The sequence below is a fragment of the Aplosporella prunicola genome, assembly GCF_010093885.1.
Source record: "Aplosporella prunicola CBS 121167 unplaced genomic scaffold K452scaffold_9, whole genome shotgun sequence".
NCBI classification, from domain to species: domain Eukaryota; kingdom Fungi; phylum Ascomycota; class Dothideomycetes; order Botryosphaeriales; family Aplosporellaceae; genus Aplosporella; species Aplosporella prunicola.
Window position 1 is genome coordinate 397,906 of NW_022983537.1, and position 26,319 is coordinate 424,224.

A 26,319-nucleotide genomic window follows, 5' to 3' on the forward strand; every position below is an offset into this window, starting at 1 on the left:
GCGTTTGCCTCGCCCACGCCTCGCCCACGCCTCGCTCTTTTGTATTGCGCTTTCCTTGCTTGTGAGCTGTAGGTCTGCACTATGCCTGCCGATATCAGGAGCTTTTTTGGTGGCAAGCCCGCCCAGGAAGCCGCGAAGCCCGCGAAGGAGGTACGCCATTTCACTGCCATTCCGTGACTTGCACGCGCGCAATTCTTGTCCACCGACACCATCATGGCGCCCAGTAAGCGACTTGTTAACATGCCTCCCCGTACTCGCCAGTCCACCACCGCGAAGAAGCGAGGAAGACCTGCCCGCCGAGTGGTCGAAGAGTCGGATGAAGATGAACCGTGAGTAGGCCAGGCGCCATTGCTGCAGCAACCGTTGACGACTGGTAGCCCGAAGAAGGCCACTCCCAAGAAGGCCGCGCCGAAAAAGCAACAGTGAGTGCCAAGCCGAGATGTGAAAGACATTCGCTGACAGACTACGTTTCAGGAAGCGCGAGCCTACACCAGAAGGCGAAGCAACCACGGCCTCCGACTTCTTTGGCGGCAAGAAACCGACCCGATCAGCCCCCATCCGAACCTCGAAACCGGTGAAAACAGAAGAACCGGCGCCCAAGGCTTCCCCCGCCAAATCTAAGAATAGTGCCTCGAAAGCAGCCGCCACATCTCCCAGAACCTCGAATCGCAAGACTAAGCCCGCAACCTATGCAGAGGTCAAGGACGAGGACGAAGACTTTTTTGACGGCGACGATGGCGGAGACGATATCTTCACGGCTGATTACAAGAAGAAGGGTAAAGATGCGGATGCGTATGAGGAAGGTACCGACGAGGATGATGCGCCACCGCAGAGGCAATCCACGGGTAAAGGTCGGCAAAAGAAGATTAAAGACAATGATTTCAATCCAGATGAAGACGTAGAAATGAAGGATACGCAACCGGAAGATGATTTTGTGGTCCCGGATGATGACGAGAAGATCGCCGTCGACAAACCCGCCAAAGTCAGCAAGCCAGCCGCCAAAGCAGGTCGGAAGCGGAAATCAGCGGAGACGGATGAGGAGGATGAACCCGAGCCAGCAAAGAAACCTCGGGGACGCCCTGCCGGGGCGAAGACATCTCCGGCAAAGAAGCGGACTAAGAAAGACGAACCGGAAAGTGCAGCGATGCAGGATATCTTGAACAGCATCCCCACCGTACACCCGCCTTCGCCACCCCCAAAGTCTGGTGATGGGAAAAAGTTCGACTTCAAGGCGCACCACGCAAATTCTGGACCCGCGCCGGAAGCAGGCACAAAGGAGATACCAGAAGGCCAACCGAACTGTCTTGTTGGGCTCACTTTTGTCTTCACTGGCTTGCTGAAGTACTTGGATCGTGAGGAGGGGCAAAAGTTGGTCAAGAAATACGGTGGCAAAGTTACCACGGCGCCGAGCAGTAAGACAAGCTACGTTGTCTTGGGAAATGATGCTGGTCCAAGCAAGTTACAAAAGATCAAAAGCTTTGGCTTGAAGACCATTGACGAGGACGGCTTGTTCGCTCTTATCAGCCGACTTCCTGCGAATGGCGGTAATAGCAAAGCCGCAGCCGCTTACGAAGAGAAGCAAAAGGCCGAGGCGAAGAAAATCCAGGAGATGGCAGCAGAAATGGAGAGGGAGGAACGCCACGCGGGAGGCGCAGGGGGTGCTGGTGGTGGAAAGGCTGCCGCCGGATCTGCCTCGAGCTCACAAGCTGCCTCTGGACCGGACAACCGTCTTTGGACCGCCAAATACGCGCCGACCCAAATGAGCCAGATCTGTGGCAATAAGACTCAGGTGGACCGTCTTCAGCGATGGTTGCGTGACTTTCCGAAACATCAGCGCAAAAGCTTCAAGATGGCAGGACCTGACGGTAGTGGTGTATTCCGTGCAGTCATGATCCACGGTCCTCCGGGAATTGGTAAAACAACTGCCGCACATCTCGTCGCCAAGCTCGAGGGCTACGATGTTGTTGAGAGCAACGCTAGCGACACGCGTAGCAAGAAGCTTGTGGAACAAGGACTAAAGGGTGTTTTGGAGACAACGTCATTGCTCGGATACTTTGCCGGCGACAATCAAAAGGTCGAAGCATCGAAGAAGAAGCTTGTGCTCATCATGGACGAGGTCGATGGCATGTCCGCCGGTGATCGAGGAGGCGTCGGCGCTCTCGCCGCCGTCTGTAAAAAGACACAGATCCCCATGATTCTCATCTGCAACGACCGCCGACAACCTAAGATGAAGCCGTTTGACTTTGTCACATTTGATTTACCATTCAGGAGACCGACCACGGATCAGATCAGGTCGCGCATCATGACTATCGCCTTCCGCGAGGGTTTAAAGTTGCCGAAACAGGTCGTCGATGCTCTGATTGAGGGAAGTAATGCCGACATCCGGCAGGTCGTCAACATGATATCCACGGCTAAGTTAGATGAAGAGGGTATGGATTTTGACAAGAGCAAAGCGATGTCTAAGAACTGGGAAAAGCACGTAATCCTTAAGCCATGGGACATTGTTAGCAAAATTCTGGGAGGCGGCATGTTCTCTGAGGCCAGCAAGTCTACGCTCAACGACAAAACAGAGTTATACTTTAACGACCACGAACTGAGCTACCTCATGCTCCAAGAGAACTACCTTGGCACCAACCCCGTCAAAGCAGGCAAGTACCAGGGCAGAGAGAAGAACCTCAAGATGCTCGAACTCGCCGAGCAGGCCGCAGAGAGCATCAGCGACGGTGACCTGGTCGACGGGATGATCCACGGCTCGCAACAACACTGGAGTCTGATGCCGACGCACGCGATCTTCTCGTTCGTACGGCCAGCCAGTTTCGTGGCAGGCAGCATGGCGGGCTTCAAGACAAACTTCCCAGCGTGGCTAGGCAAGAACAGCTCGCAGGGCAAACTGACGCGCATGGTCAAGGAGATCCAAGGCCATATGCGGCTACGCACGTCGGGCGACCGGCACGAGGTCCGCCAACAGTACGTGCCGCTGCTGTGGCAGCAGCTGGTTAAGAAGTTGGAGCGCGAGGGCAAGGACGCCGTGCCTGAGGTTATTGAGCTTATGGACAGTTATTTCTTGACGAAGGAAGACTTTGACGCCATTATGGAGTTGGGGGTTGGACCTATGGATATGGATAAGGTGAAGTTGGAGACGCAGGCTAAGAGCACGTTTACTAGAGTGTATGTCCCCCTTTCCCATCTCTCTCCTACACATAACAGTCGTTTGGAACAAGCACTAACACGTCCTGCGCAGCTACAACCAATCCGCCCACCCGCTCCCCTTCATGAAAGCCTCGAACGTGCTGCAGCCGAAGAAAATCGCAAAGGAGAAACCGGATCTGGAGGAGGCGATCGATGAGTCAGATGAAGGAGAGGTACTCGAGGACCCCGACAAGCCAGGTGAGGATGAGGAGGACCTTGATGTCAGTAAGGACAAGTACGTCAAGCAACCTAAGAAGAAGAGGGCTGCGCCGGCGAAGAAGGGGAAAAATGCGGCGGGTGAGGAGGATGAAGAAAAGAAACCGAAGGGGAAGGGGAGGGCGAAGAAATAGGTGAGGAAAGAGATAGCATGGGTTGTCTTTCTTTTTTCGTCTTCGGCTTCTTCTCTTTCGTCTCTTTCCTTCTTTCTTCTTCACGCATATGGGATAGGGGTAAGGGATTGTTGAGAGGGAGGGGGTTCTCACAGGACAGGTGCGTGCTGCTCCGCACAAGCGTTGTCGACTACCGGCACGGCACGTACATGGATGAACGGGTGAGCGCGTAGTATAGTTAATTTCGTTTGTTTTCTGTTCTGTTTGGGTCAGCAGGCAGCAAGTACTAGGAAACAGGGCATAGCAGCATTGTATATCAATCGTATTGCATCAGTCACAACCTATCTATGTATGTATAACTGAATGTGTACTTTATCTTTGGTTTGGATGAATTAATTGTGCCAAGCAAAGTTAATGTGTAGCAGTCCTTCTGAGCTCTGTAGACTAAACAGTTCTCGATAACGTCCTTTCGCCTGTACAGCTAAAACTACTTTATCTGTGCCTTTAATGGGCCTTCACGCTCTTATGAAGACATAATCTCGGATCTTTTTCTCTTCATAGCTACCGAGCGACTGCTACGTATAGTATTACTATAACTATTCGTAACCACCCAAAAAGTATCTAGCACGTATGTATACAACGACTGACTCGAGAGGCGGCTAAGATGCGGGGAAATTATCCGAGGACAAGGAACGAGTGGGGAGTTGCACGGCTCTGCGCCTGGCCGTGTGCGGATCTGCATGCACCATGGGGTGTGGAGAACGAGTCTTGGCGCTGTGGGCGTTACCTCGACCGCAGACCAATCTATAGCCGAATCTGTGTATAAATGGCCTGGAGACAGATTCCCGATTGAGCAGGATTTGTCGTCTACTCCGGGCTTCTACACCTACTACCAACTACTGTTACACTCAGTTACAACCCTAGCGAGCCAGCTCCTTGCAGTGAGGAAAGAAGGAAAGAAGAAAAGATTAAAGCCTCCTCTAGATTATAACCAGGTCTTCTATCTTTCCAAGTGGGTATCCGAACGCTACAAATGCCTGAAACCCCTGACCGGCCTGAAATTTCCAACACCTCGTATATGCAGTAGTTTGAATTAAAAATAAAAAAAAGAAATTCTCCATGGATTATGCAGCACGTCGTCTCCCGCTGTAATCCAGTATCTGTTGTCCCGACATGGGAGGTCCATCGTATGGTTCAGTGCAGCAAGGTTGTGTCCATCGCAAGAGGAATCCAAAAGATGGTGAGAAGACAATGTAGCGAATGGTGGAGAATGAGAACTACTCTCGTTCCGTAATTGGTTTGCCAGAATGGAAATATCCCGCTGGGCGTCGTTCGCAATGTGTCTTATTATTATTTCCTTCCCGGATAGGCGCTCTGCACCTAGCCGGTGCACTCCCGTCAATGGTTGTTCTGACCATTCGTCAACTCCGTATGGCGAATTGGAGAGAACGGCGAAGGTGGTGGGACGTCTTCCTCCGAAGGCTCGCGGACAGTATCAAGCCACGTAGTACCATTGGATTGTCTCTCTCCTAGGCCCTGCCATTCCTCTGGCGGTGGCGTTTCGATATCAGGCAGAACACCAATGCTGTCAATACATGATGGCGATAAATTCCGTCTTACGGTAATGCCGTAACTTGTCTCCCATGTTTGCCAGGTACTGTCTTCTTCTGCAGCCATACCAGGCGCGGCGTGTGCGAAGGGTTGTTGCCCTTGTAGCTCTTGCAGCTCAATGTCCTCGCCATGATGCTGTGGTAATGGACTGAGGTTGCTGCTAGGGACCTTGCTTTCCTGGCGCTGCGCACGAGAACCAGATGCAGAGTTGGAGATCTTGCGGATGGCTTCGGGAATTTTCGAGAACCCGGAAGAAGGCGTCTTGGATTTTAATTGTGTACCCTGAGAATATGCCGCTGCTCTTTTGATGAAATATCGTGAGAGTACTGTTAACGATCCGCCAATAGTGTAGAAAAGTATTTCAATGTTGTTGCATATGACGAGAGGCGTCTCCGTGTAGGTAAGATCCGCAGCTGCATTGCTCTCACGGTTCAACCATATAGCATAGCAGCTCACTCCCCTAAGAGCATATTAGTTAGCTTGCCAGGATTGAAAGATTAAGGAGTATGTACGTGGCAATAGATCCCAGTATGTTTGCTCCAAAAACGAGCATCAGCACGACTTTCTCGTGCTTTTGTAGACGAGTGCGTTGCAGAACAGCAAGAGGTATCCATATCAACAAGACATCGATCGCTATGCTAACTCCGGCCCATACTGAATTTGATGTCAGTGAATATTAGCAAAAGAGCTGAGTGGAAACGGTGCCCTGGTCCAAGCATACCATATCTTGTTATATCAATGTCGATACATGACGTTGGCTCAACGTCGAAATCAAAGTTGCTCATAAATGGTTGGCATTGAAAAAGCCAGATCAGTGCGTTTGCAGTGCCGAGGGCCATGATTGCTATGCAAAGCGAGTATACCAGATAACGAAAGCCTCTGAAGCTGGACGGCACTGTGTTTTCGAAAGACATTGTAATTAGCGGCAACTCCTATTTCTTTGACCAACAATGTTGAGGGGATGCCTTACATATTTCAAGCAAGCTGTAACACACCGAAACCTTGATCATTGAGACATCAAAATAGTATCCGAGCCAACCCCAACTGTACTATTCAGCAAGATTTAGTAGGCTTACAATGCTTAAAAGGGGAGTTACAAGACTTACGATCCAGTAGGGCTCGAGCCATTCATCTGGAATATTCCACGCATGTAGGCCGCTGCCGTATCTGTTCATTCCAATCTGGCACGCCCAGAGCGGAAATATGAGAATGACCTGCATGGGTGCTTGTTAGCGGCGGGTCTCGGAGCACGGCGACAAGAAATTCGACTGACTCCCGCGACCGCCAGCCATGCTTCTCCCTTGCGAATTCTCTTGAATCTTTTATATTGCGTAGCGATGCGGGCTGCGATTATGGTCACTGAAAGCAGGAAATGGCGCAATTAGCGTCACGGTGGTAACGATTGGACGTGAGGTGACGAACAGGTAAAGATATTTGTGATGCAGATAATGGCCAGCTCCAAATCGCGACGCCAATAGGGGGCGGGCGCTGTCGGGTCGTAATAGGCGGGGACGTCATCTGAGGCGTTGTTGCTGCTGGAGTCACTCATGTTAAATCAGGAGCCATTTCCCAACGGCATTGATGGCGATTGAGTTAAGGCATGGAGGAGGTGAAAGGGACGACGGGAATGAAGTAGGAGAGACCAGAAAAAACCAAAGAAGGGCGTCCTTCATCAACGGTATACGAACTCGAACCAGCAGGGTGAAGGAGCGTCGACAGGTGTGTGCTCGAGACTAGTGGCATAGTGCACCCCATGTCTCGTTGTCGATCCGACGTAAATCGGGCTCGAACGCCTCTGAGGATCCCCTTCGTGTGCGTTCCCGGGTGCCAGTGCCGGCGCTAGACCTGCCGGCGCGTGCCGACCATGTTTCTCCCCGTGACGGCGGCGTCGGGCGTCGAACGATGTTGAGGCAACCATCCGGAAACGGCATCGAGGTCGCGGGTGGCGTAGCGGACCTGCTCCTGCTAGTGGAAAGGCTCGCGTGCGTCGTCTGATGAGGACTCAAAGGCTCAAACGCTGGTCGCCTCGCGCGCGCCGTTGTAGCCAAGCATGTCAATCGTCATTGCGATCTTGTACGGATTATAGCGGGGATGCGGGGTCGTATTACACCTACTTCCTACCTATCCACCACTGTCAACCAGAACGACTTGTGTTGCAACCCGCCTGGACTGTGGACAGATGGTGCAATCCGCCCACGACTCGCTCTAGCACATCTCATTCGCTGTTGTTTCTTCTATTTTTTTTGATAAGGTATTCGTATCTTTTGACATGGTTCGAAGATATGCCGCATGGACACATTACATTGATACTACGGGACTGCTATATCGCGTCCATTATGCAAATTGGAATGGACCACCCAGCCGTCACCTGTGCCTTGCGCGAATTCTTCCTCAAGCCTTATTCATGCGCTTACGCAGAACCAGTGTAGACAGCAGGGCCCGGGGCAGTGTAGGTGATAGGCTCCTGGTAGATGTTGATCATAATGCCAGGGTCACTAGATAAATGTCAGTCGGCACAGCCAGTCACGGTGGATCCGGGTTCTCTTACGTCGCCTTGTAAGCACCAGGGAACTTGACACCGGTGGGGTTGGCGGTTCCGTCACCGGTAACCTTGACCTGGAAGCAGCTCATGTAGAACTGAGCGCCACCCTCCGAAGAAGCAGTGTGGAGAGCAATGACCTCGGAGCGGACGAGGTAGTCGCCAGCGGCGATGTCCTTGGGGACTGTATGTGGTCAGTTTGCAGTTCTTCCATTGACATTTTGCGTTCCATCCTTACCGGTGAAAGTCTTCTTGCCGCAGTTGGAGTTCAGGATCTCAGTGCCTAGAAAATTCCCTTGTCAATATCCGGATCCGGAATTGTCACAATTATATCAATGGAGAAACACTAACCCCAGGACTCGGTGCCGACCGTAGTGTTGTAGGTATCCTGGGCAACCTTGAACCAGCTGCCGGAACCGTCGTTCTTCGTCGCGTCGTTGACCTTGCTCATGTAGACCAGGACGGGACCGTAGTGGTTGCCGCCAATAGCCTCGTTCGAACAGCTCCTGTCATTTGGCTGCGCGTGCATCTCCACGGTAAGAGTGTCTCCAGCAGCAACAGTGCAAGTTCCCTTGACGCCAGTCGTGCCATCGACGTTGCAGCGCATATCGTTGGACGTCACATCGGTGACGGGGCTGTTGCTGGGCGGCGTCCTGACACAGGTGCCAGCCTTGTCTTCGCTGCCAACCCAAAGCTCCTGCCAGGTCGAGTGAGCGGAGGCAATGGATGCCAACGCCATAAGAGGAATAAAAGCCTTCATGGTGATTGAATGGTGCTTAACGAAAGAAATTAAAGATATCGACCTGCGATGGTAGGGATGCTGGCTCACTGGGGGACGATCAAGGAAACGATGGTGCACCAGGCAGGAGACTTATAAAGGCGATGCGGAGCCTCTCGGCTCGTTCTCCGCAACCGCCCTCGTTGACGATATTGAAGGTGCAGGCCTGTGGGGTGGTAGACATGCGGCATTGCGGCTTAACACGCCGAAACTATAGCACGTTTCTGCGTGCAGTTGTCGCGTTGAGCCGGAGCCGACGGAGATATAAGGTGACAATCAGACTTTACCGCTGACACAAGTTTAGGATGGTGCTACGATCCCTGGTTCGAAACGTTTCCTCGGTCTCGGCACGGCGGCTGATCAGTGCTGTGGTCTGTGCCATGTTTGAAAAAAGCAATCATGTCTGGATAGGAGAAGTGGAGAATCCAATCAGAGGCCCGCGGCTTCTGCAAGTTGCGGTAAAGCGCGGCTTCATTCGAGAGCCACCTCGTCAATCTATTGTATGGCATGTCGGGCCTGCTCTTCGAACGGTGCGGCGGCCCGCCAGGATGTGGCAGCCAGCGCTCAACGTGCCCCACGCCAACAATCCAGGTTTATGATGAGCTGATCCGGAACAGTTAGCATGTTCATGCAGAGAAACAATGGAAAAACACGCATGCCACTTGCAATTACACCCTACAGCCAATGCAGGCAGCGTGTGGGCATGAACATATTCGTGCGAACATGAAACAAGAAAGCATGTTGTCGCATGGAGAGCTTCACAAGAAACGAATAGAAACAGTGGTAGGTATGGACATGCTTGGCTTGCGATGAATAGGTCTAGCAGTCGTAGCCAAAGATTTCTTGATATGAGTGCGGTCAACAAAAAGTAACCAGCGGGGTCGCTATAGAGCCATAGTTGTTCTCTCAACCAATTTGACTGACATGGTCCGTAACCAAACAAGTCCAATCATCGGTGTCGTAGAAGATTGTGTTGCCGTCGTCCGATGTCTTTCCACCGCTGAGAGTGTCACCAAAGTCCCAGAAGAGATCACCTGCGATGCCCTCGGTAGAGAGAGCAGTCTCTTGCCAGGGTTTCTCTACATTGCAATGATCCGAGGTCACACCGTACTCTTCGAAAAGGCAGGGCTTGCCAGCAGTGGCACAAGCAGCGCCATGAGCTGTGATCCATTCATTGCCAAAATCGTTGGTCACACCCCCTGTGAATCTTTCAGTATACTCGCCATTTTTGTCATATCAGGTCAACTTACAACTTGATGGGTAGAGATGCAACGCGCCAAAATCGATGGTCTCGATGTCGAGGTTCTTCACAAAGTCTACGCCTTCACCGTAAGTATAAGGGTAGCTTGTACCACCAGACAGTCCGAATCCTTCGTCGCCAAGGGTCACCATATGGTTGGGATCAAGGGATTTGATGTAGGCACTGATTGAAGTTGCCCAATCATAGATCACCGACTAGCGATGGTCAGGTCAGCAACGATCTGCTTAAGTGCCGACTTTGGAAACCTACAGTTTCGCAGCCCTTGCAACGCGGTTCATTAGCCAACTCCCAGGCAAATACTGCCGTGGAGTTGGCATAGCGCGAAACCACAGTCTTGATGTAGGTCTTGTACTGAGTCTGGATGTCAGTGGAGTTGTACCAAGCAGCGTTTGTCTCAGACGAGGCTGAGCCGAGATAGTATGTCATGTAAGCAGCCATCCCACCATAGTCTGTCCAGTTGTTCACAAAGTTGATGATGAGTTTGATTCCCCGGGACTCAGCAGCTTTCACGACGTAGTCCAGGCGCTGTAAACCGTTGGCACCGGTGTTGATAACAGGATCTTGGCCGCTGACAAACGACTGAAACCACACGGTATCTAGTAGAATAGAAAAAATGACTTTAGCAACGCTTATTGGAAAAAACACCTGGGGGATAGACGTACTGCTGTCCGGGGTAGTGGTGACATCATTGAAACCCCATACCCGGAGGATCTTCAGGCCGGAATCTTTGATGTGGTCCAAGGCAAGGTCGATATCATCATTGTTCATCTGGAATGCCATCCAGTACGAGTTTGTACCGGCAAAGTATGATGTCACTCCATCGATTGAAAATTGAAGGCCATCGGTTTTGGAGAAGGACGACGAAGTGGCAATGGGGAGAGTTTTTGAGGTAGTTGTGCCATTGAGTTGCCTGCTTGAGGTCGGGACCGGCTTCGCGCTGGTGGTTATGCTTGTGTTTGCGGTGACTGGAGCCGTCGTAGCTTTTGAGGCGTTAGTGCTAAGCGGTAACACTCCAACGAGACACTTACCAGCAGCCCCGGGTTGACATTGACTGTACCAACCGTTCACGTACGCGCAAGAAAAGCCCGAAACGCACTCAGTACTGCCAGTATAACCACTTCCACCGCATTGGCCATAGGCAGACTGCTGAGCGCACGCAGCGCCTGCAAGGCCTAAGATAGTCGAGATCTTCATCCTTGAATACAAAGACTGGAGGATTGAGACTGAGACATAGAAGGATTCCCTGGTCTACGAGCACCAAATCCACAGCAAATCAGACATTATTATACCCATCCGTTCCTTATGTTCTCACGGTGATCCGGTCCGACGAGTGCGATAAGCTTTTACGGATGTCAATCGTCCGTTTCACAGGTATATTGCGGGGCCACCTTTTGGCGGGGCCTGGGGGCTCACTATTCATCAACTATGTCAGAGTCAATCTAGCTTTGGCTCGCTAAGGTGGTTTGCAACATCGAACCGAGCGTGATAATGACGGGAGTTCTGCAGTCGGAAGTTGATCATGGCTTGTACGGAGTAATTGTGTCGTTGACCGTCCTTCTTCCAGCTGGACACTCTGACCCTGCAGCCACTTTCCTAGCTTTGGGAACCGCTAAGTCCAGATCATGCTATTTCGTGATGCGGATGGCGGTGCGAGCATTATTCAGACGGAACATGTTGCCGTCGGTAAAGAAGGGTGTTGTCCCGGCGCGAGTCGCGCCATCGGGACGTTTCGTTTCACACCTAGTCCGTGTTGGAAAGGGCAACGTCGACGTCGATCATGATGACTCCATGGGTGCACGTGAAAAGCCAGGCACGGTCCGCGGTTTCCAGCACCTCCTCTCCTTTCCCATAGTTAATCACCCAACTACCCGCTCACACTAGAATGGCAAAGCCGCACCTTTTTGATACTTCTGTGTCACGACCATCTGCAACACGGGCAATCGCTTAAGATTGCCGTCTACTTCAAGGATGCTGCGATGCAAAGAACCGCTGAAAGTAAAAGACGCCTCTTGCTACCTTTACTGGAATCACAACCTGCACAACGGTTTGACTTTGCAGCAAGAACCGTCCGTCACCATCAAACGAGTTTCATGGCCTGATGAGATATTGATGCGTGTACGGAGTGGAAACGAAATCCAATTAAGATGTTTGGGTGTATGTACATGCCTAAAGATCTCCTTACTTATATCCAGGACTCAGAGAATTAGCTAGACAAAGAGTGTTCTATGGGGACTGCTTGTATCCTTCCCTATCTCGCTAGATGGTAACGGACGTTATTCAAGTGAGCGAAAGGGACTTCTTCAACTGCCAGTATTGGTTTTTAGTACGAATGCAGATACGGGTGCAAATCTGTTCAAGTCTCCGACCAAGTTGCATTTCCCGTTGGTTGTGGGATGCTGCGTTTCTCGGAAGGAGAAGGCCATCGGTACCGTTCTCAGTGATTCTCTCCCACGCCGGAGCGACCAGAATTTCGCAGACACGTGTCGGAGTATCCCTGACCTTGCAGCACACTGCCCCAATTAGAAACGTGGGTGTATGTTTGAGGAACACATCAGGAAGTCAGCAGCCAGTTCTTAGAGACACGCCATGTTCCAAATTCGGCGTGTTGGGGTTGCTTTAGTATCATGCCGGCCGTCTTATGGCATTTTAACGAGGGATAAGTTTATGCGACTTCTGCGTGAGCGGGGTCAGATGCTCAGACCGAAGCTGATTTATACGCAGTAAAGAAGGCCTTCTTAACCTCAGTCTTCAGCCACCACCAGTTTTACCTACTGCCACTGGCACGCACATACACCAACTATTCCAGCATGTCCTCTCAGACGGACACAGATCGGCGAACCGCCGAAGCGCGTGCTGCTGTCACTGCATCCTTATCTTCGGTCGGCAGCTCTATGGACACGGAAATGCGGACACGAGCTGCAGACATACACGCAAACGCCATCGCCATAGAAAAGCAAGAGAAAGACCTGGTGAAACAGACGGCTGCTTTGACAAAGCAGAGCGCGCAGTGGCAGAAAATGGCCGACACGAGCACGAAAAAGCTGAACGAAATCGGAGATTTGCAGAACTGGGCGGAGATGATTGAGCGCGACCTGCTTGTGGTGGAGGAGACTTTGAGACTGGTGGAGGGCCGCGAACCGCCAGACACTGCCAGTGGCACGAGTGGATGGGCATAGGTGTTTGCGGCCAGGAGCCAGGGAGCGCGCATGCGGAACACGCTACGGCATTGTCGAGAGGAGGATGAGTGGGCAGATGGCCGGCCATGCAGCACAGAAGTTACCACCTACAACTACGATGAAATCAACGAAAGCTACTGGTGCCGATCGGACTTGTTAGGTAGAGCGAGAGAGTATGTCAGCTTCGCTGTCACCACCCTTGGTGCAGCACTCAACAAGGCTTGTTTGTCCTGATGAACAATCGAGCGAGCGGGCCAGATGTGTGTATAAAAAAAATAAAAAATATATATATATAAAAAAAAAAGGTCGTGAAGTACGCCCGTTGCCCGTTGACTGCATGTCTCTCCTTGCGTATTCATGTTGCGGGTGTGAAATGCGCTCGTGCTGTGATGGTGACCGCCCAATGACGCCGAAAGCTCCGACCACCTTCACCTCAGCGAAGAAGCAGCAGCAACGCCAACTCCAACTCCAACTCCGCCAACCCACCTCCATCCTCTCTACACCGTCACTCCATTTGCCCGAGCTGAGCTGCGGATTGTTCAGTCGGATACAGTACCTCGAGGCTAAAAGTTCGCGCGAGGGAGGCGACCTGCACCGTTCTTCTCTTGCAATCGCGACCTTTGCCTGACTGGCCCGCGCCACCTTAATCCGCGACTTCCACGACAACCCCCACGTGTTTGCAGTCGCTCGCCTGCCTTCCCGGGCCACTCTCGCACCTACCAGCTCCGGACGCTCGCAGCACCTAATCGCTTGCAGTGCGACCTGCCGTTGCGACGTTTTCATTCCCGCAGCTGCCTCCAAGAGCTCCGCATCCACGCCCGCCCTCCACTCCGGCTTGGACCCTAGTCATCACCGACCCTTCTTTTGACTGTCTTGCCACGTCATACACAACCACCGAGCGGCGAGGAATCATTCTGAAGTGGAAAAGAACCTGCCGGTGTAGGAAGGTTCACCTTCCGGGTAGTGGTTTTCAAAATGGGGAGGATAAAAAAGGTCGCTACGGCCAAGCACGATGCGACGCTGGTATGTTTTTTCCCAGAAATTTTCTCAGAGGCTTCTCTCAGCTAACCATGGCATTGCGCTTGCAGTCTCCGGCGCTATCGGACTTCATTAAAGAGACTCTCACTGTTCCACTCCACAAGATACCCGCTCACTTGAGCTCTTTTCCTCGCCGATGGCCTTTCCCTAGAGGTGACTTGTACCACTGGATACCTGCCCTCAACCGATTCGACTGCATATTGGAGGCGTTCGTTGAAGAGTATGGTCTGAACAATGGGCCTCAGGTACAGCCTTTTGAAAGGCGCCTGCTGGCCAAGGGTAATTTAGAAGAGAGCCAAACGCAGCCGGTGCCTGAACCCAGCTCTAAGGATCTCGACGAGGCTGGCTATTCACTCGAGGGCGACCGAGAACTTATCGAGCAGATCCTGAAGTTCACGAAGCTCCTCTTGGAGAATTGCGGCAACCGTAGCTTGTATGCGAGCAGTGAGCATCTCAGCAAATTACTCAACACTACATCCATCTCGATGCTGAAGACGACTCTGCGTCTCTCCCTTCGCTTAGCCCAACGCTATCACACGTCTCGCCAGCGCATGGGTAGCTCTCCCTCTGTGCAGAGCAGTTTATTGCACAGTCACTTCAACATCAACCTTGACAACCTCCAGAAGGTTGCAGCTCCCTTTTCGCGGGGACTTAGCTCATCGACCTCAGCTATCAAGGGCAAAGAGAAGTCTCTCGGAGCTGACTCAGATGATGCGGCGAACAAATCGCACGGAGCGGATTTGGTTGGTAAAGTTAAAGTGGAGGAGCTCCCAGCTGTGCTTCGTGAAGAATGGGGAAGCGTCTTCCTCTCGTATTACGAGACGGCGCCTGGTGGGAAGAGTGAAACTGGCAATCCTACCGCTGACGAAAACACCCGTATTCCCACATCGCCCGCTACTCCGACGCCAGCTCGCCGTACTTCAAACTTAGGCCCGCATCACACGCCTAGGCCAACCCGCACTTTCTCTTCTGACGAGTCGCCGCGCGCACCAGCCACACCAAATACCCCCCATGCGGAACGTCCATCTGGCCCGAAGTTTGTGGAGATAACCAACACCCAAATTCGGGCTCTTCCGGCTCATGAGATTCTACAAAAGCACTTGAATGATGTTCCGGAGGAAACACGCTACGAACTTCTGCATAGGATTAGGGTTGCGCAAGCCCTTAGTGCTGGAAGGATTGAACGTGAGGATATTGTGGCCATCAGGTTGCTCGCTATTGCTAATCTAGCCTACGTGCACCCCGATGCCACTTTCTACCAGAAGATAGGACAACAAGATTCCGATGAACCCCGCAGACTACAGCTGGCTTATCAGTTGTCTGAACTGATCCATCCGCCAGGAGATGGTGAACTGGGAGCTTCCAGGGACCTTCAGACGACGGCACTTGCTACGCTGGAAGCTCTTACGAGACAGAAGAATAAAGCCGGAGAGTTGGCAGCTGCTCTTAGCCTGAATGTCAACCACGGCGTTCTGTTCTACGTGGCTCGTAAGGCGGTCGCTGAACTCACTGTCGATGAAGGACCGGGAGACACTTTGGAAGATGACGAATGGCGCGACACCCTTTTTACCTTGTTTACCAGTATCCCGAACCAACAAACCCGTATGGGCGAGAACATGGTAGCTGCTGGCTTGTTCGACATTTTCGTTGAGGTCCTCACGCTCCGTACCAGCAGGGCTGAGCGACACTATTCCAAGGTGTTGAGTTTCTTGGATACTTATGCCTTCAACCTTCGCGAAGCATTCCAGGCGTTTGTGCAAGCGAAAGGACTCGATGCAGTTGCCGAACTCGCAGGCTTTGAGGTGGAGACGGCCTTTACGCGGGCCGAGAAAGGTGAAGGAATGCCTGCCTTGTACAAGACTCAGCATACGGATTACAAGATCGCATTCTACCCGCAGCAGACCCTCCGCTGGCTTTTCAAGTTCATTAGCCATATGATGACTCATGGCGGCGGTGGTATTGATCGTCTCCTGCGGAATCTCATGGACTCACCGCGACTACTAACAGGTCTTCGTACCGTCTTAGCCAATGCTCCAGTCTTTGGCAGTACTGTTTGGAGCCAAGCTGTTCATATTCTTGCCAACTTTATCCACCATGAGCCTACCAGCTATGCCATTATCGCAGAAGCTGGGCTTAGTAAGACTTTCCTGGAGACTGTTACGCAAAGGCCCATTGTCGAGACACCTGTGGTTCCCGTTATAACGGAGGATAGCGCTGCGCAGCCTTCGCAGCCGGCAACCTCAGCACAAGCTTCCGAAGATGACAAGAGCAAAGACCAGGAAGCACGGCCACTTGCGGGGGGGATTCTGCCAGTCTCTGAAGCCATCTCGGCGGTCCCAGCTGCATTCGGCGCCATATGTCTGACGGAGGCCGGTCTCAATTTATTCAAGGCATCCGTTGCTTTGGAGAGCTTCTTCGAGGTTTTTGCGAGCCCGGCACACGTCAAGGCTATTGAAGTGGATTCCGATACAACCCAATCGTTAGGGTCTTCCTTTGATGAATTTGTTAGGCACCACCCTCCACTAAAACCTGCTGTTCTTGCTTCGGTAAAGAAGATGGTGGCTAGAGTGGGTAAGCTCTGCTTCCTTCGGGCACAAGACAAGGGTGTTGGAGCAAAACTTTGGATAGAAGATGTGCAAGGGCACGTTCTTGTTTCTGGAGGACGCCAAGCTCTTCTTGGTGCAGAAGGGTCACTGCATCAGCGTCAGAGGAGTGCCGACAACACGACATCTTCTAGTGCAACTGAGCCTGCAGATGTTGAAATGACTGACGTTGATCGCTCATCGTCAGGGGCTACAGACACTTCAGTTTCTATTGACGACGTCATCGAACATGAGGATTCAAAGCAAGGCCCCACGACCACGCAGTACATCACAGCTGTGTGCAAGTTCTTGGAAGGATTCTTCATCAACGAGTCTCTCTGTGCGGCTTTCATAGAGGAAGGCGGTATGGAATTCGTCCTTGACTTCGCCACACTGCCGTGTCTGCCATACAACTTCAACGAATTCTTCATAGTTGGCGAAGACCTTAGCCGGGTTATCCAGCTACTTGTCGAGCAGAAGCCACACCTTGCCCTACCTTCTCTGATTAGGCGACTGCAGAGTGCCTGCGATCAGCTGGAGCCTTTCATGCGTAATGAACAAGAATCTGCCTACCTTTCTGTGTTCACGAGCAGAAATTCTACCGCTAACGCATCTCAAAATACACCCTTGCAAGATGCCACTGTCAACGGTACAAAGTTTGCCAAGGCCCTTGTGGTAGTGCTCACGCTTTCAAACGCTCTTTCCATGACCTTCCAAGGTTCCATCTTTAATCGGTCAAATCATAACGTTTTTAGCCAGGTGAACATGGCAGACATGTATTCCCACCTGGTTGACAGTCTTGGCAGATTGCACCGGAGCTGCGTTTGGGAAGAAATTCTCCTTCAGAAGAACATCCCCTCTGATTGGGAAAAGGCGACTAGAGTCAAGAGCGGTGGCTTCGGTACTGACGAGGCAGATGACATCCTTCGCCTCACCCGCTCGGATAGGATTGATGTCGAGCATGGCGAGCCCATCAACGGTGAAGCCGAGGCTTCGGAGCAGCCGTCGAGCCAAGCCGCTAGTGGTGAGGGCACTGCTGCTCAGCAGAATGCACTCCCTGATAGGTCAACCGCGCAGTTCAAGAACACAAAGATTCTGCGCTATCTGCTCAGTCAAGTTCCAACTGCAATCACACCTTTCTTGCAAGCTTTGGGGAAGTGTCTCCTGTTCCGGAGGACCCAAGACGGTTATCAGAGACAAAATGCATACATTGTGGCGGACCAGCTTGCGAAGCTTGCTATGGATCAGCTATCTTACAAGGTTCCTAAGGGAGCTTCCTCGTCAAAGGACCGCTATGCCTATTGGATCGTCATTCTCACTTCGGTCTCTCAGCTTATGGTCGACGGCTCTATGGAGCGGTCTCCACACATGCTCACATTGATTCTGCATTCGTTCCAGAATCAGGGCGGGCTTGTTCAGCTCAGTGAGCTCTTGGAGTGCTTCTTTGACGAAGCAAAGGCCATCATTGCCACGCACGATAACCAAGAGTTGCCCGAAGACATCCAGACACTCATGAATCTGGCACTCGGTGGCATCAAGATCATTCTTACGCTGTACTCGCAAATGGTCAATCCGAAGTGCATCATTGAGGCTGGTCAAACGAGTACCATGAATTCTCGGGAGCGTAGCAGGCCTCGACCGGACCTTTTCGTTCCTGCCCAGTTCTTGCTTGAACTAAGGATGGCCGTAATTGAGCCCGTCGAGAAGCTTTGGAATTCAGATCTGATGAACAAAGCAACTACTTCGATCGTCAAGTCGCTCGTAGATATTCTCCGTGTCGTCCTCGAGGGTGATGGTGAAGGCGATGCCTACAAGCGCTCGGAAACAATTCCTCCTACAGCCAAGTTCTCGTATAAGCCTTGGAAGCCGCGCAACGGAGATCATCTCGAGATGCTTAAGCGCGAAGGTTTCGAGCAAGACATGGCGCAAGAGGCACTCTATCGCTGCTACGATAATTTCAATTATGCCCGGGAATACTGCAGCGCACAACGTAACGATCAACGTTTTGAGAGGAACCCCGTCCCCTCTTACGAAACTGAGATTAAGCCCACCGGGGCCGGTGAGGAGAGTGACGCATCTGGAAGTCAGTCAGTGACCATGCAGGATGCATCGGAGTCTAACGACACGCGATCACTCACTCCTTCAGCTGGCTTTGTCGCACATGCCTTATCGCCCACATCGCCATTCTTGGGCAGCACGTCTCCCGATTCTCAGAAAGTCGAGATCGTGCGCATCGAGGATTTGGAGGAGGAGAGAGCAAAGATTAGGTCAAACGTCATTGACCGCTCCTTGGAAGTGCTCGATGTCCATGACGAAGTTACTTTCGAGCTCGCAGACCTGATTTCTGCCGCCGTGACCAAGGCAACTGACGCTTTGGGTATGCGGAGCGAGATCGGTGAAACTCTTGTCAATGCCCTAGTTTCGCTACAATCCGAGGAGGACCTCAGGCCTATTGGCAAGAAAGTGGCTGCCTACGCTCACCTCCTCGCTCTCGTGCTCCAGGACTCGGAGTTCTACAATGCGACCCTGCCTCAACTTCGGGACTTCTTCTCTTCGTTGCTTGGCTTCATCAAGGCTTTTCCGGATCAACTTGCAGAGGAGTCCTCTCCTTGGATCGGACAGGTACTTCTGATCATTGAGCGTATGTTGTCAGATGACGCGCAACCTCATTCAGTACAGTGGAATCCTCCAAAGGAGGATGAAGAGCCTGAGGATCCAGAATCCATAATAGAGATGTCAGAGCCTGTGGTTCAGTTTGAGGAGAAGAGCAACCTTTTTAACGCCATTGTCGAGGTCCTTCCTCGTATTGGAAAAGACGAGTCCCTAGCTTTGTCTATCGCTCGCGTCCTTGTTATTCTGACTAGGGACAGACGACTGGCCACGAAGCTGGGAGAGAAGCGCAATCTTCAACGCCTGTTCGTCATGATCAAGCAACTCAGCGGAATCACCAACGACAGGCTGCAAAGTGCCTTCTTATTGATATTACGTCACATTGTGGAGGATGAAGAGACTATCAGGCAGATTATGAGAACTGAAGTCCAGGCCCTCTTTGAGATCAGGGATTCGCGGACTCGCGGCGATATCGACACCAACGCCTACCTCCGCCACATGTGGCATCTTGCTCTCCGCAATCCCCAGATCTTTGTGGAGATAACCAACGAGAGACTTCAAATTCGTCGGTATTATGCAAACCAACGCCAACAAGTGCTTGAACTCAAGAAGGTAGAAAGCTGGCCGGCCAACGCTGAGGAACCTTCAACCGGCGGAGACCAAGCGATTCAGAAATCTTCTACTACAGAGGTCGTCAAGCCATCGACTGAGGTCGAAAGTAAGCCTGAACCAGAAAAGTCGAAACCCTCAGAGATTAAACCCCCAATTGTCGAGAATCCGGATGGGGTCATCCACTACCTTCTATGCGAACTTCTTACGTACAAAGACGTTGACGACAAGGAGCAAGCGACAACAACCCAGGAAACCACGAAAGAAACTTCTACAGGCCCTGACGTTGAGATGTCGAACGTGGACGATCGTGCTACGCCTGGAACACCTGGAAGCACTGCTTCGGCTTCAGCCCCTGTTCCCGAGCAGAAAAAAAGCGACAAGCCTGTGTTCAAGGCGGATCAAAACCCCATCTTCATTTACAGGTGTTTCATCTTACAGTGTCTCACTGAGCTCCTTTCGTGTTACAACCGGACGAAGGTGGAGTTCATAAACTTTTCGAGAAAGGCCGATCCTCACGCAATGACGCCTTCCAAGCCACGTTCTGGAGTCCTCAACTACATCCTCAATGCCCTGGTTCCAGTCGAGACGCTGGCTCATGCCGAAGATTTGTCGTTCAAAAAGAAGTGCGCTACTTCAAATTGGGCAATTTCTGTTATTGTCGCTCTATGCCAGAAGACTGGTGAACGTGGTTTCAACAAGAATAAGGATGCCAAGGAAGAAGAGGAGCAAGATCTGCTCTTTGTGCGCAAGTTCGTACTTGAGCATGCGTTGAAAGCATTCAAGGACGCAAACTCCTCGGCAGAGCCAATCGACCTGAAATATTCCAGGTTGCTCAACCTCTCAGACCTCTTCTACCGCATGCTCTACGGGAAGCCTACCTCGGGCGGAAGCAATTTCAGCATTGACATGCTTTTGGCTTCGCAGAAACAGCTGGCCAGAATCATGTACGAGAAGAACTTCATCACCGCGCTTACGACGGCCATTGCGGACATTGACTTGAACTTCCCCAATGCCAAGCGTGCTGTGAAGTACATCCTGCGTCCTATCAAGCTCCTCACACAGACAGCAATCGATTTAAGCTTGAACTCTGAGATCTCAGCGACTCCCGGCCAAGCAGATGAAGATGAGATTTCGACTGCTTCATCTGTTTCGGACATGGACGAATTTCGCGAAGAGACACCGGATCTCTTCAGAAACTCAACTTTGGCTATGTTTGACCCGAGCAGAGACGAAGAGACGGAGTCTGATGGCTCTGATGAGGAAGACGATGAAGACATATATGGGGATGAGTACGGAGACGAGATGGAATACGAGGAAGAGATCGACCATGACGGCGATGACGTTGTCAGTGATGAAGATGAAGATATTGAGGGCATGGGTGAAATGGAAGGTCTGCCCGGTGATGTGGGCGATGACGTCGAAATTGTCATCGAGGGAGAAGACGGTGAAGAGCTGAGCGAGGATGATGATGACTCTGCTGATATGGACGAAGACCTTGATGAGGATGAGGAAGATGAGATTGAGGAGATGGACGAAGTAACTGGCGACGACATCAACGGCAGTCTCGATGGCGGCGAAGATGACGAATGGGCGAGCGAAGAAGAAGACGGGGACGATTACCCTGACGAAGATGGATTTGGCGATCATGCGCCGCCCCCGGGTGACATCAACCACCTCGTCCGCATTCTTGACGGACAGCCACCGGCTGGCCTCCTAGAAACGTTTGGGGGTGACATGATGGACATGGAACCTGAAGGCTACATGGACGATGAGATGCAAGATGATGAAGGTAAGGTCGAATGTTATTTACTTGTCTGGTCGGCCTTTTTCTAACTTTTACAGATGAGGAGGATGACGAAGAAGACTATGACGAGGATGATATTGCCTACGAGGCTGGAATAGAAGGTTTGTCACGCGAAGTGCAGCACTTGCAGCACTTACTGAGGGTATTAGATGATGAAGATGGCATGCCTCCGCCACCATGGGGTGCGTGGGGCATTGACGCTGGTGGGCCGCTTCGTGGACACCACCACCATCACCGTCATAGTCTTATGAACCCATTCGCGATTGTACCCCCTGCAGGACTTGAGCGGCATGCCCGTAAGCTTACTCTGTTTATGTTTTTTATGTTTATTATTTTTCCAAAGGAACTTGGCTGGACTGACTTATGTAGTTCCAGGTGCTTTCCGGACTCATCGGCCAGTGGCTGCTCAGCGCGGTACCGACGACGGCACCAACCCCCTCCTCCAGCGCTCTGGTCGGTCTTCTGCAGGCCCTGGTATGGTGGGCCGCCGTGGAACTATGAGCGATTGGGTTCACGCAATGGATGGAATGCGGCCTGGTCGCGCGTTTCCAGGTGGGGACAGTCCCGTGTCCTTTATCAGCAATCTCCTCAACATCATGAGCCATGGTTCCGCCACTATTCAACAAGACGGGTTCACAGTTACCGTTGAAGGCATGTTTCCTGATGGGCCAGGTTTCCCTCCGTTCGACGCCTTTGGTCGCCAAAACAGACGCCTCCAGGACCAGCCTTCCCGCTCGACACGCGATGACCCGAGCCAGGCTGTGGCATTTGTTCCTACACTTACCACCACGCGTTGGCAAGAGGAAGGTCGGCTGCTCTTTGGCGCGGTCTTTTTGGAAAAGGCTCACCGCGTTCTCAACTCCATCAACCGCCTGCTTGTCCCTCCGGCAATCAGAGCTACTAAGGAACTCGAGCGGCAACTGGAAGAGCGACTTAAGCAGAAAGAGAAAGAAGAAAAGGAGAGGAAAGAGCGGGAGCAGGCCGAAAGGGAAGAACAGGAAAGAAAAGAGCGCGAAGAGCGCGAGGCAGCCGAAAAAGCCGAGGCAGAAGCTGCTGCCGCCCGGGCCCAGGAAGAAGCGGAGCGGCGTCATACGGAAGCAACCGAGGCCGCGGCGGAAAACCAAGTCATGGAAGGCGTTGAAACTTCAGCGCCTGCGGCTGAAGCGGCTGCCGCCGCCGGAGATGAATCCGCAGAACCGGGTAACCGGGTCATCGCGCGTATCCGCGACCGTGAAGTTGACATCACTAGTCTCGGAATCGACCTGGAGTATCTCGATGCACTGCCGGAGGAACTCAGAGAAGAAGTTTTGATGGGGCAGGTCCAAAATCAGCGTGAAGAAGCCCGGACGTCAGGCAACGAACCCTCTGACATCAGTCGCGAATTCCTCGATGCTCTACCGGAAGACATCCGCGATGAGCTCCTCGAACAAGAAGCGCAAGCTCGCCGCCGGCAGGAGCGTATTGAGCGTGCACGTGCCAATGCTCCGACCGGCGGTCCACGCGCCGAGGACATGGATGCTGCAAGCTTCCTCGCATCACTCGACCCTGGCCTGCGTCAGGCCGTATTGATGGAACAAGACGATGATATGCTTAATCAGCTCCCTGCTGAAATTGCCGAAGAAGCCCGCAGGTTGGGTGGTGACCGCCGTTTGAACCACATTGCTGATCCAAACGTGGGTCGTATCAACCGCATTCGTCGTTTCGACGAGGACGATCAAGCCGATGAACAGACGCAGAAGAAAGCCAGGCCGAGACCGATCGTTCAAATGCTAGACAAAGCTGGCGTTGCTACTCTCCTCAGGCTGATGTTTATCCCGCAGCAAGGTAGTGCCCGTCAGACTCTGAACGGAATTCTGAAGGACGTCTGCCAAAATCGCCATAACCGTGCTGAAGTCATCAGCATCCTCTTGTCAATTCTCCAAGACGGATCTGCAGACTTGATCGCCGTTGAGCGCAGCTTTGCTCAACTTTCTCTTCGGGCCAAGCAGCCAGTAACGCAAAAGACACCACAACCGCTCAAGCGTACCCTCACTGGGCAACTGTCAAGTCACAATGACATGTCCCCCATCATGGTTGTTCAACAATGTCTTAGCACCTTGGTCTATTTGGTCTACAACAACCCCCACATCTGCTCTTTCTTCTTGGCCGAGCATGAGACTGCTGTTGGCTTCAAGTCAAAGGCAACCCGGAAAGGCAAAGCTAAGGAGAGCAGAGCTACGAAGTATCCTCTCAACGCTCTCCTCAGCTTGCTCGACCGCAAACTCATCGTGGAAAGCTCTTCTGTGATGGAGCAACTGGCGTCTTTACTCATGAACATCACCAGTCCTCTGGGTGTACTTCTCAAGAAAGACAAAGATAAGACTGAAGAGAAGAAGGATGAAGCAGCTGTCGCCACCACTGCTCCTGAAACTCAAGCTCAAGAAGCTTCAAACACTACTTCCGTTGCACAACCATCGACTGAACTGCCTGAAGATGCCACAGCGGAGCAAAAAATTGAAAAGGAGGCTGAAGGCCAGGCTGAGGACAAGTCTAAGAAACCACGTGCTTTAGTCCCACCCGAAGTTCCTGACTACAACCTTCGTCTTGTGGTGCACATCCTGGCTGCCCGCGAGTGTAGCAGCAAAACCTTCCAGAACACTCTTTCGGTCATCAACAACCTTTCTGCGATCCCGGGTGCCAAGGAAACTTTCGGCAATGAACTCATCAAGCAAGCTCAAGACTTGGGACAATCAATTCTCAAGGACCTCGACGAGCTGGTCTCGCAGATCACCAAGGCTAAGACAGGCACCGATGTACAAGGAATGGCACTTTCCAAGTTTTCTCCTGCCAGTTCCGATCAGACCAAGCTCCTCCGTGTCTTGACTGCTCTAGACTACCTCTTCGACCCTAAGAGATCAACTGAAACCCATGACAAGCCATCGGGCGTTCCAGAGGGTTTGCCTGCCGAACAAAAGGCCGACATTCTCACGAACTTGTACGAGAATTCTACCTTCGGTCCATTGTGGCACAAGCTTAGCGAGTGTTTGACAATGATCCGTGAGCGTACGAATATGCTCAGCGTTGCAACAATACTTCTGCCACTTATTGAAGTGTTGATGGTGGTATGCAAGAACACCACGCTTAAGGATCCGCCTCTCAACAAGACTTACCAAAAGGATGTTGTATTGTCGAGTCCACCGCCGGAGGACCGTATGGAGCACCTTTTCTTCAACTTTACTGAGGAGCACCGCAAGATTCTTAATGACCTTGTCCGCCATAACCCTAAGCTCATGAGCGGATCGTTCTCTGTTCTGGTCAAGAATTCGAAGGTCCTTGAGTTTGACAACAAGCGTAACTACTTCAGCAGGCGGCTCCACTCTCGCGGAAGTGAGATGCGCCATCCTCACCCTACACTGCAGCTAGCAGTGCGTCGCGAGCAAGTCTTTTTAGACTCATTCAAGTCGCTCTATTTCAAGACTGGGGACGAGATGAAGTATGGCAAGCTGAGTATTCGGTTCCACGGCGAAGAGGGCGTCGACGCAGGCGGTGTCACGCGCGAATGGTTCCAAGTTCTTGCTCGCCAGATGTTCAACCCAGACTACGCGCTCTTCATCCCAGTGGCGTCCGATCGAACCACCTTCCACCCCAACCGCTTGAGCTCAATCAACCAGGAGCATCTTCTGTTCTTCAAGTTCATCGGGCGCATAATCGGCAAAGCTCTCTATGAAGGCCGCGTACTTGACTGTCATTTCAGTAGGGCCGTCTACAAGCGGATCTTGGGGAAGCCTGTCAACATCAAAGACATGGAAACCCTCGACCTCGACTACTACAAGTCCTTGATCTGGATGCTTGAGAACGACATCACTGATATCATCACTGAGACTTTCTCGGTCGATTGTGAGGAATTTGGTGTTACTAAGACCATTGATCTCATCCCCAATGGTCGGAACGTTGCAGTCACCGATGAGAACAAGCACGAATATGTCCGCCTCATGGTTGAGTATAGGTTGACTGGTTCTGTTCAAGACCAGCTCACAGGGTTCCTTAAAGGTATGTGTGATCATTCTGCCCTATCAGGCTTTCGGCGACTGACCATGTCATTAGGCTTCCACGACATTGTGCCGGCAAATCTGATTGAAATCTTCAATGAGCAAGAACTTGAATTGCTCATATCCGGTCTGCCCGAAATTGACGTTGACGACTGGAAGAACAACACCGAGTACCACAACTACACCGCTGCCTCCCCTCAGATCCAGTGGTTCTGGCGAGCTGTTCGCTCGTTCGACAAAGAAGAGCGTGCCAAGCTTCTTCAGTTCGTCACTGGTACCAGCAAGGTTCCACTCAATGGCTTCAAGGAGCTGGAGGGTATGAATGGTTTCAGTCGGTTCAACATCCACCGGGACTACGGAAGCAAGGACCGCCTCCCGAGCTCGCACACATGCTTCAACCAGCTCGATCTTCCAGAGTATGAGAGCTACGAAGCTCTGCGCCAACAGCTTTACACGGCAATGACGGCGGGTAGCGAGTATTTTGGATTTGCTTGAGCTTTGCGTTTCTGTTTTTCCTCAGTCCAAAATTGACGAAGCACGTTGATGACTAAGTAGCATTTCACGGCGCCAACGAGTCAGGGAATCGATGACCTAAGACGGCTAGGATTAAGGGCTTCTTTTTGCATTGGGCGGTTTTGCTTTGGTTTTGCTGAGCGTTGCTTCCAATCGTTGTACTAGTAGTCCTTTTTTCGCGGCTGCAGAGTCGACACCACGCAAGGACGAAGTGCAGGTCGTTTCTTGTTTGGGCGGCTCGGGCCTACT

The 26,319-nt window shown here is 52.0% G+C and overlaps 9 protein-coding genes across 9 annotated transcripts; 5 read left to right on the forward strand and 4 right to left on the reverse strand.

The window, feature by feature from the left end:
* Window positions 1-81: 81 nt before the first annotated feature.
* K452DRAFT_225503 (uncharacterized protein) lies at window positions 82-3,539 on the forward strand (the record flags this gene model as incomplete). Its single annotated transcript, XM_033536756.1, has 5 exons — window positions 82-150; window positions 262-329; window positions 378-422; window positions 463-3,168; window positions 3,242-3,539. 5 exons carry the CDS (start codon window positions 82-84, stop codon window positions 3,537-3,539), a joined length of 3,186 nt encoding a protein of 1,061 aa, XP_033398982.1.
* A 716-nt stretch (window positions 3,540-4,255) lies between these two features.
* Window positions 4,256-4,845, forward strand: K452DRAFT_286097 (uncharacterized protein; the record flags this gene model as incomplete). Its single annotated transcript, XM_033540231.1, has 1 exon — window positions 4,256-4,845. The coding sequence occupies one exon, from the start codon at window positions 4,259-4,261 to the stop codon at window positions 4,613-4,615; it is 357 nt and encodes a 118-aa protein (XP_033398983.1). The 3' UTR covers window positions 4,616-4,845.
* On the reverse strand, window positions 4,766-7,038 carry K452DRAFT_168475 (uncharacterized protein). The gene is made up of 7 exons (XM_033535763.1): window positions 6,552-7,038; window positions 6,403-6,488; window positions 6,236-6,343; window positions 6,100-6,178; window positions 5,851-6,024; window positions 5,642-5,783; window positions 4,766-5,589 (listed from the first exon to the last, which is right to left on the reverse strand). Exons 1-7 carry the CDS (start codon window positions 6,676-6,678, stop codon window positions 4,917-4,919), a joined length of 1,389 nt encoding a protein of 462 aa, XP_033398984.1. The 5' UTR covers window positions 6,679-7,038; the 3' UTR covers window positions 4,766-4,916.
* Window positions 7,005-7,858, forward strand: K452DRAFT_168504 (uncharacterized protein). Its single transcript, XM_033535764.1, has one exon. It carries the CDS (start codon window positions 7,124-7,126, stop codon window positions 7,556-7,558), a length of 435 nt encoding a protein of 144 aa, XP_033398985.1. The 5' UTR covers window positions 7,005-7,123; the 3' UTR covers window positions 7,559-7,858.
* K452DRAFT_357624 (lytic polysaccharide monooxygenase) lies at window positions 7,369-8,688 on the reverse strand. The gene is made up of 4 exons (XM_033546134.1): window positions 8,020-8,688; window positions 7,907-7,951; window positions 7,678-7,852; window positions 7,369-7,624 (listed from the first exon to the last, which is right to left on the reverse strand). The coding sequence occupies exons 1-4, from the start codon at window positions 8,426-8,428 to the stop codon at window positions 7,540-7,542; spliced, it is 714 nt and encodes a 237-aa protein (XP_033398986.1). The 5' UTR covers window positions 8,429-8,688; the 3' UTR covers window positions 7,369-7,539.
* Window positions 8,689-9,229: 541 nt separating this feature from the next.
* K452DRAFT_268656 (glycoside hydrolase family 5 protein) lies at window positions 9,230-11,390 on the reverse strand. Its single transcript, XM_033538900.1, has 5 exons — window positions 10,736-11,390; window positions 10,370-10,687; window positions 9,957-10,303; window positions 9,697-9,901; window positions 9,230-9,645 (listed from the first exon to the last, which is right to left on the reverse strand). The coding sequence occupies exons 1-5, from the start codon at window positions 10,899-10,901 to the stop codon at window positions 9,353-9,355; spliced, it is 1,329 nt and encodes a 442-aa protein (XP_033398987.1). The 5' UTR covers window positions 10,902-11,390; the 3' UTR covers window positions 9,230-9,352.
* Window positions 11,391-12,398: 1,008 nt separating this feature from the next.
* K452DRAFT_168544 (uncharacterized protein) lies at window positions 12,399-12,961 on the forward strand. Its single transcript, XM_033535765.1, has one exon. The coding sequence runs from the start codon at window positions 12,515-12,517 to the stop codon at window positions 12,881-12,883; it is 369 nt and encodes a 122-aa protein (XP_033398988.1). The 5' UTR covers window positions 12,399-12,514; the 3' UTR covers window positions 12,884-12,961.
* Window positions 12,962-13,762, reverse strand: K452DRAFT_168545 (uncharacterized protein). The gene has a single exon (XM_033535766.1). The coding sequence runs from the start codon at window positions 13,664-13,666 to the stop codon at window positions 13,040-13,042; it is 627 nt and encodes a 208-aa protein (XP_033398989.1). The 5' UTR covers window positions 13,667-13,762; the 3' UTR covers window positions 12,962-13,039.
* Window positions 13,763-13,858: 96 nt separating this feature from the next.
* K452DRAFT_225432 (uncharacterized protein) lies at window positions 13,859-26,052 on the forward strand (the record flags this gene model as incomplete). Its single annotated transcript, XM_033536747.1, has 5 exons — window positions 13,859-13,906; window positions 13,972-21,519; window positions 21,573-21,838; window positions 21,873-25,558; window positions 25,613-26,052. The coding sequence occupies 5 exons, from the start codon at window positions 13,859-13,861 to the stop codon at window positions 26,050-26,052; spliced, it is 11,988 nt and encodes a 3,995-aa protein (XP_033398990.1).
* Window positions 26,053-26,319: the final 267 nt, after the last annotated feature.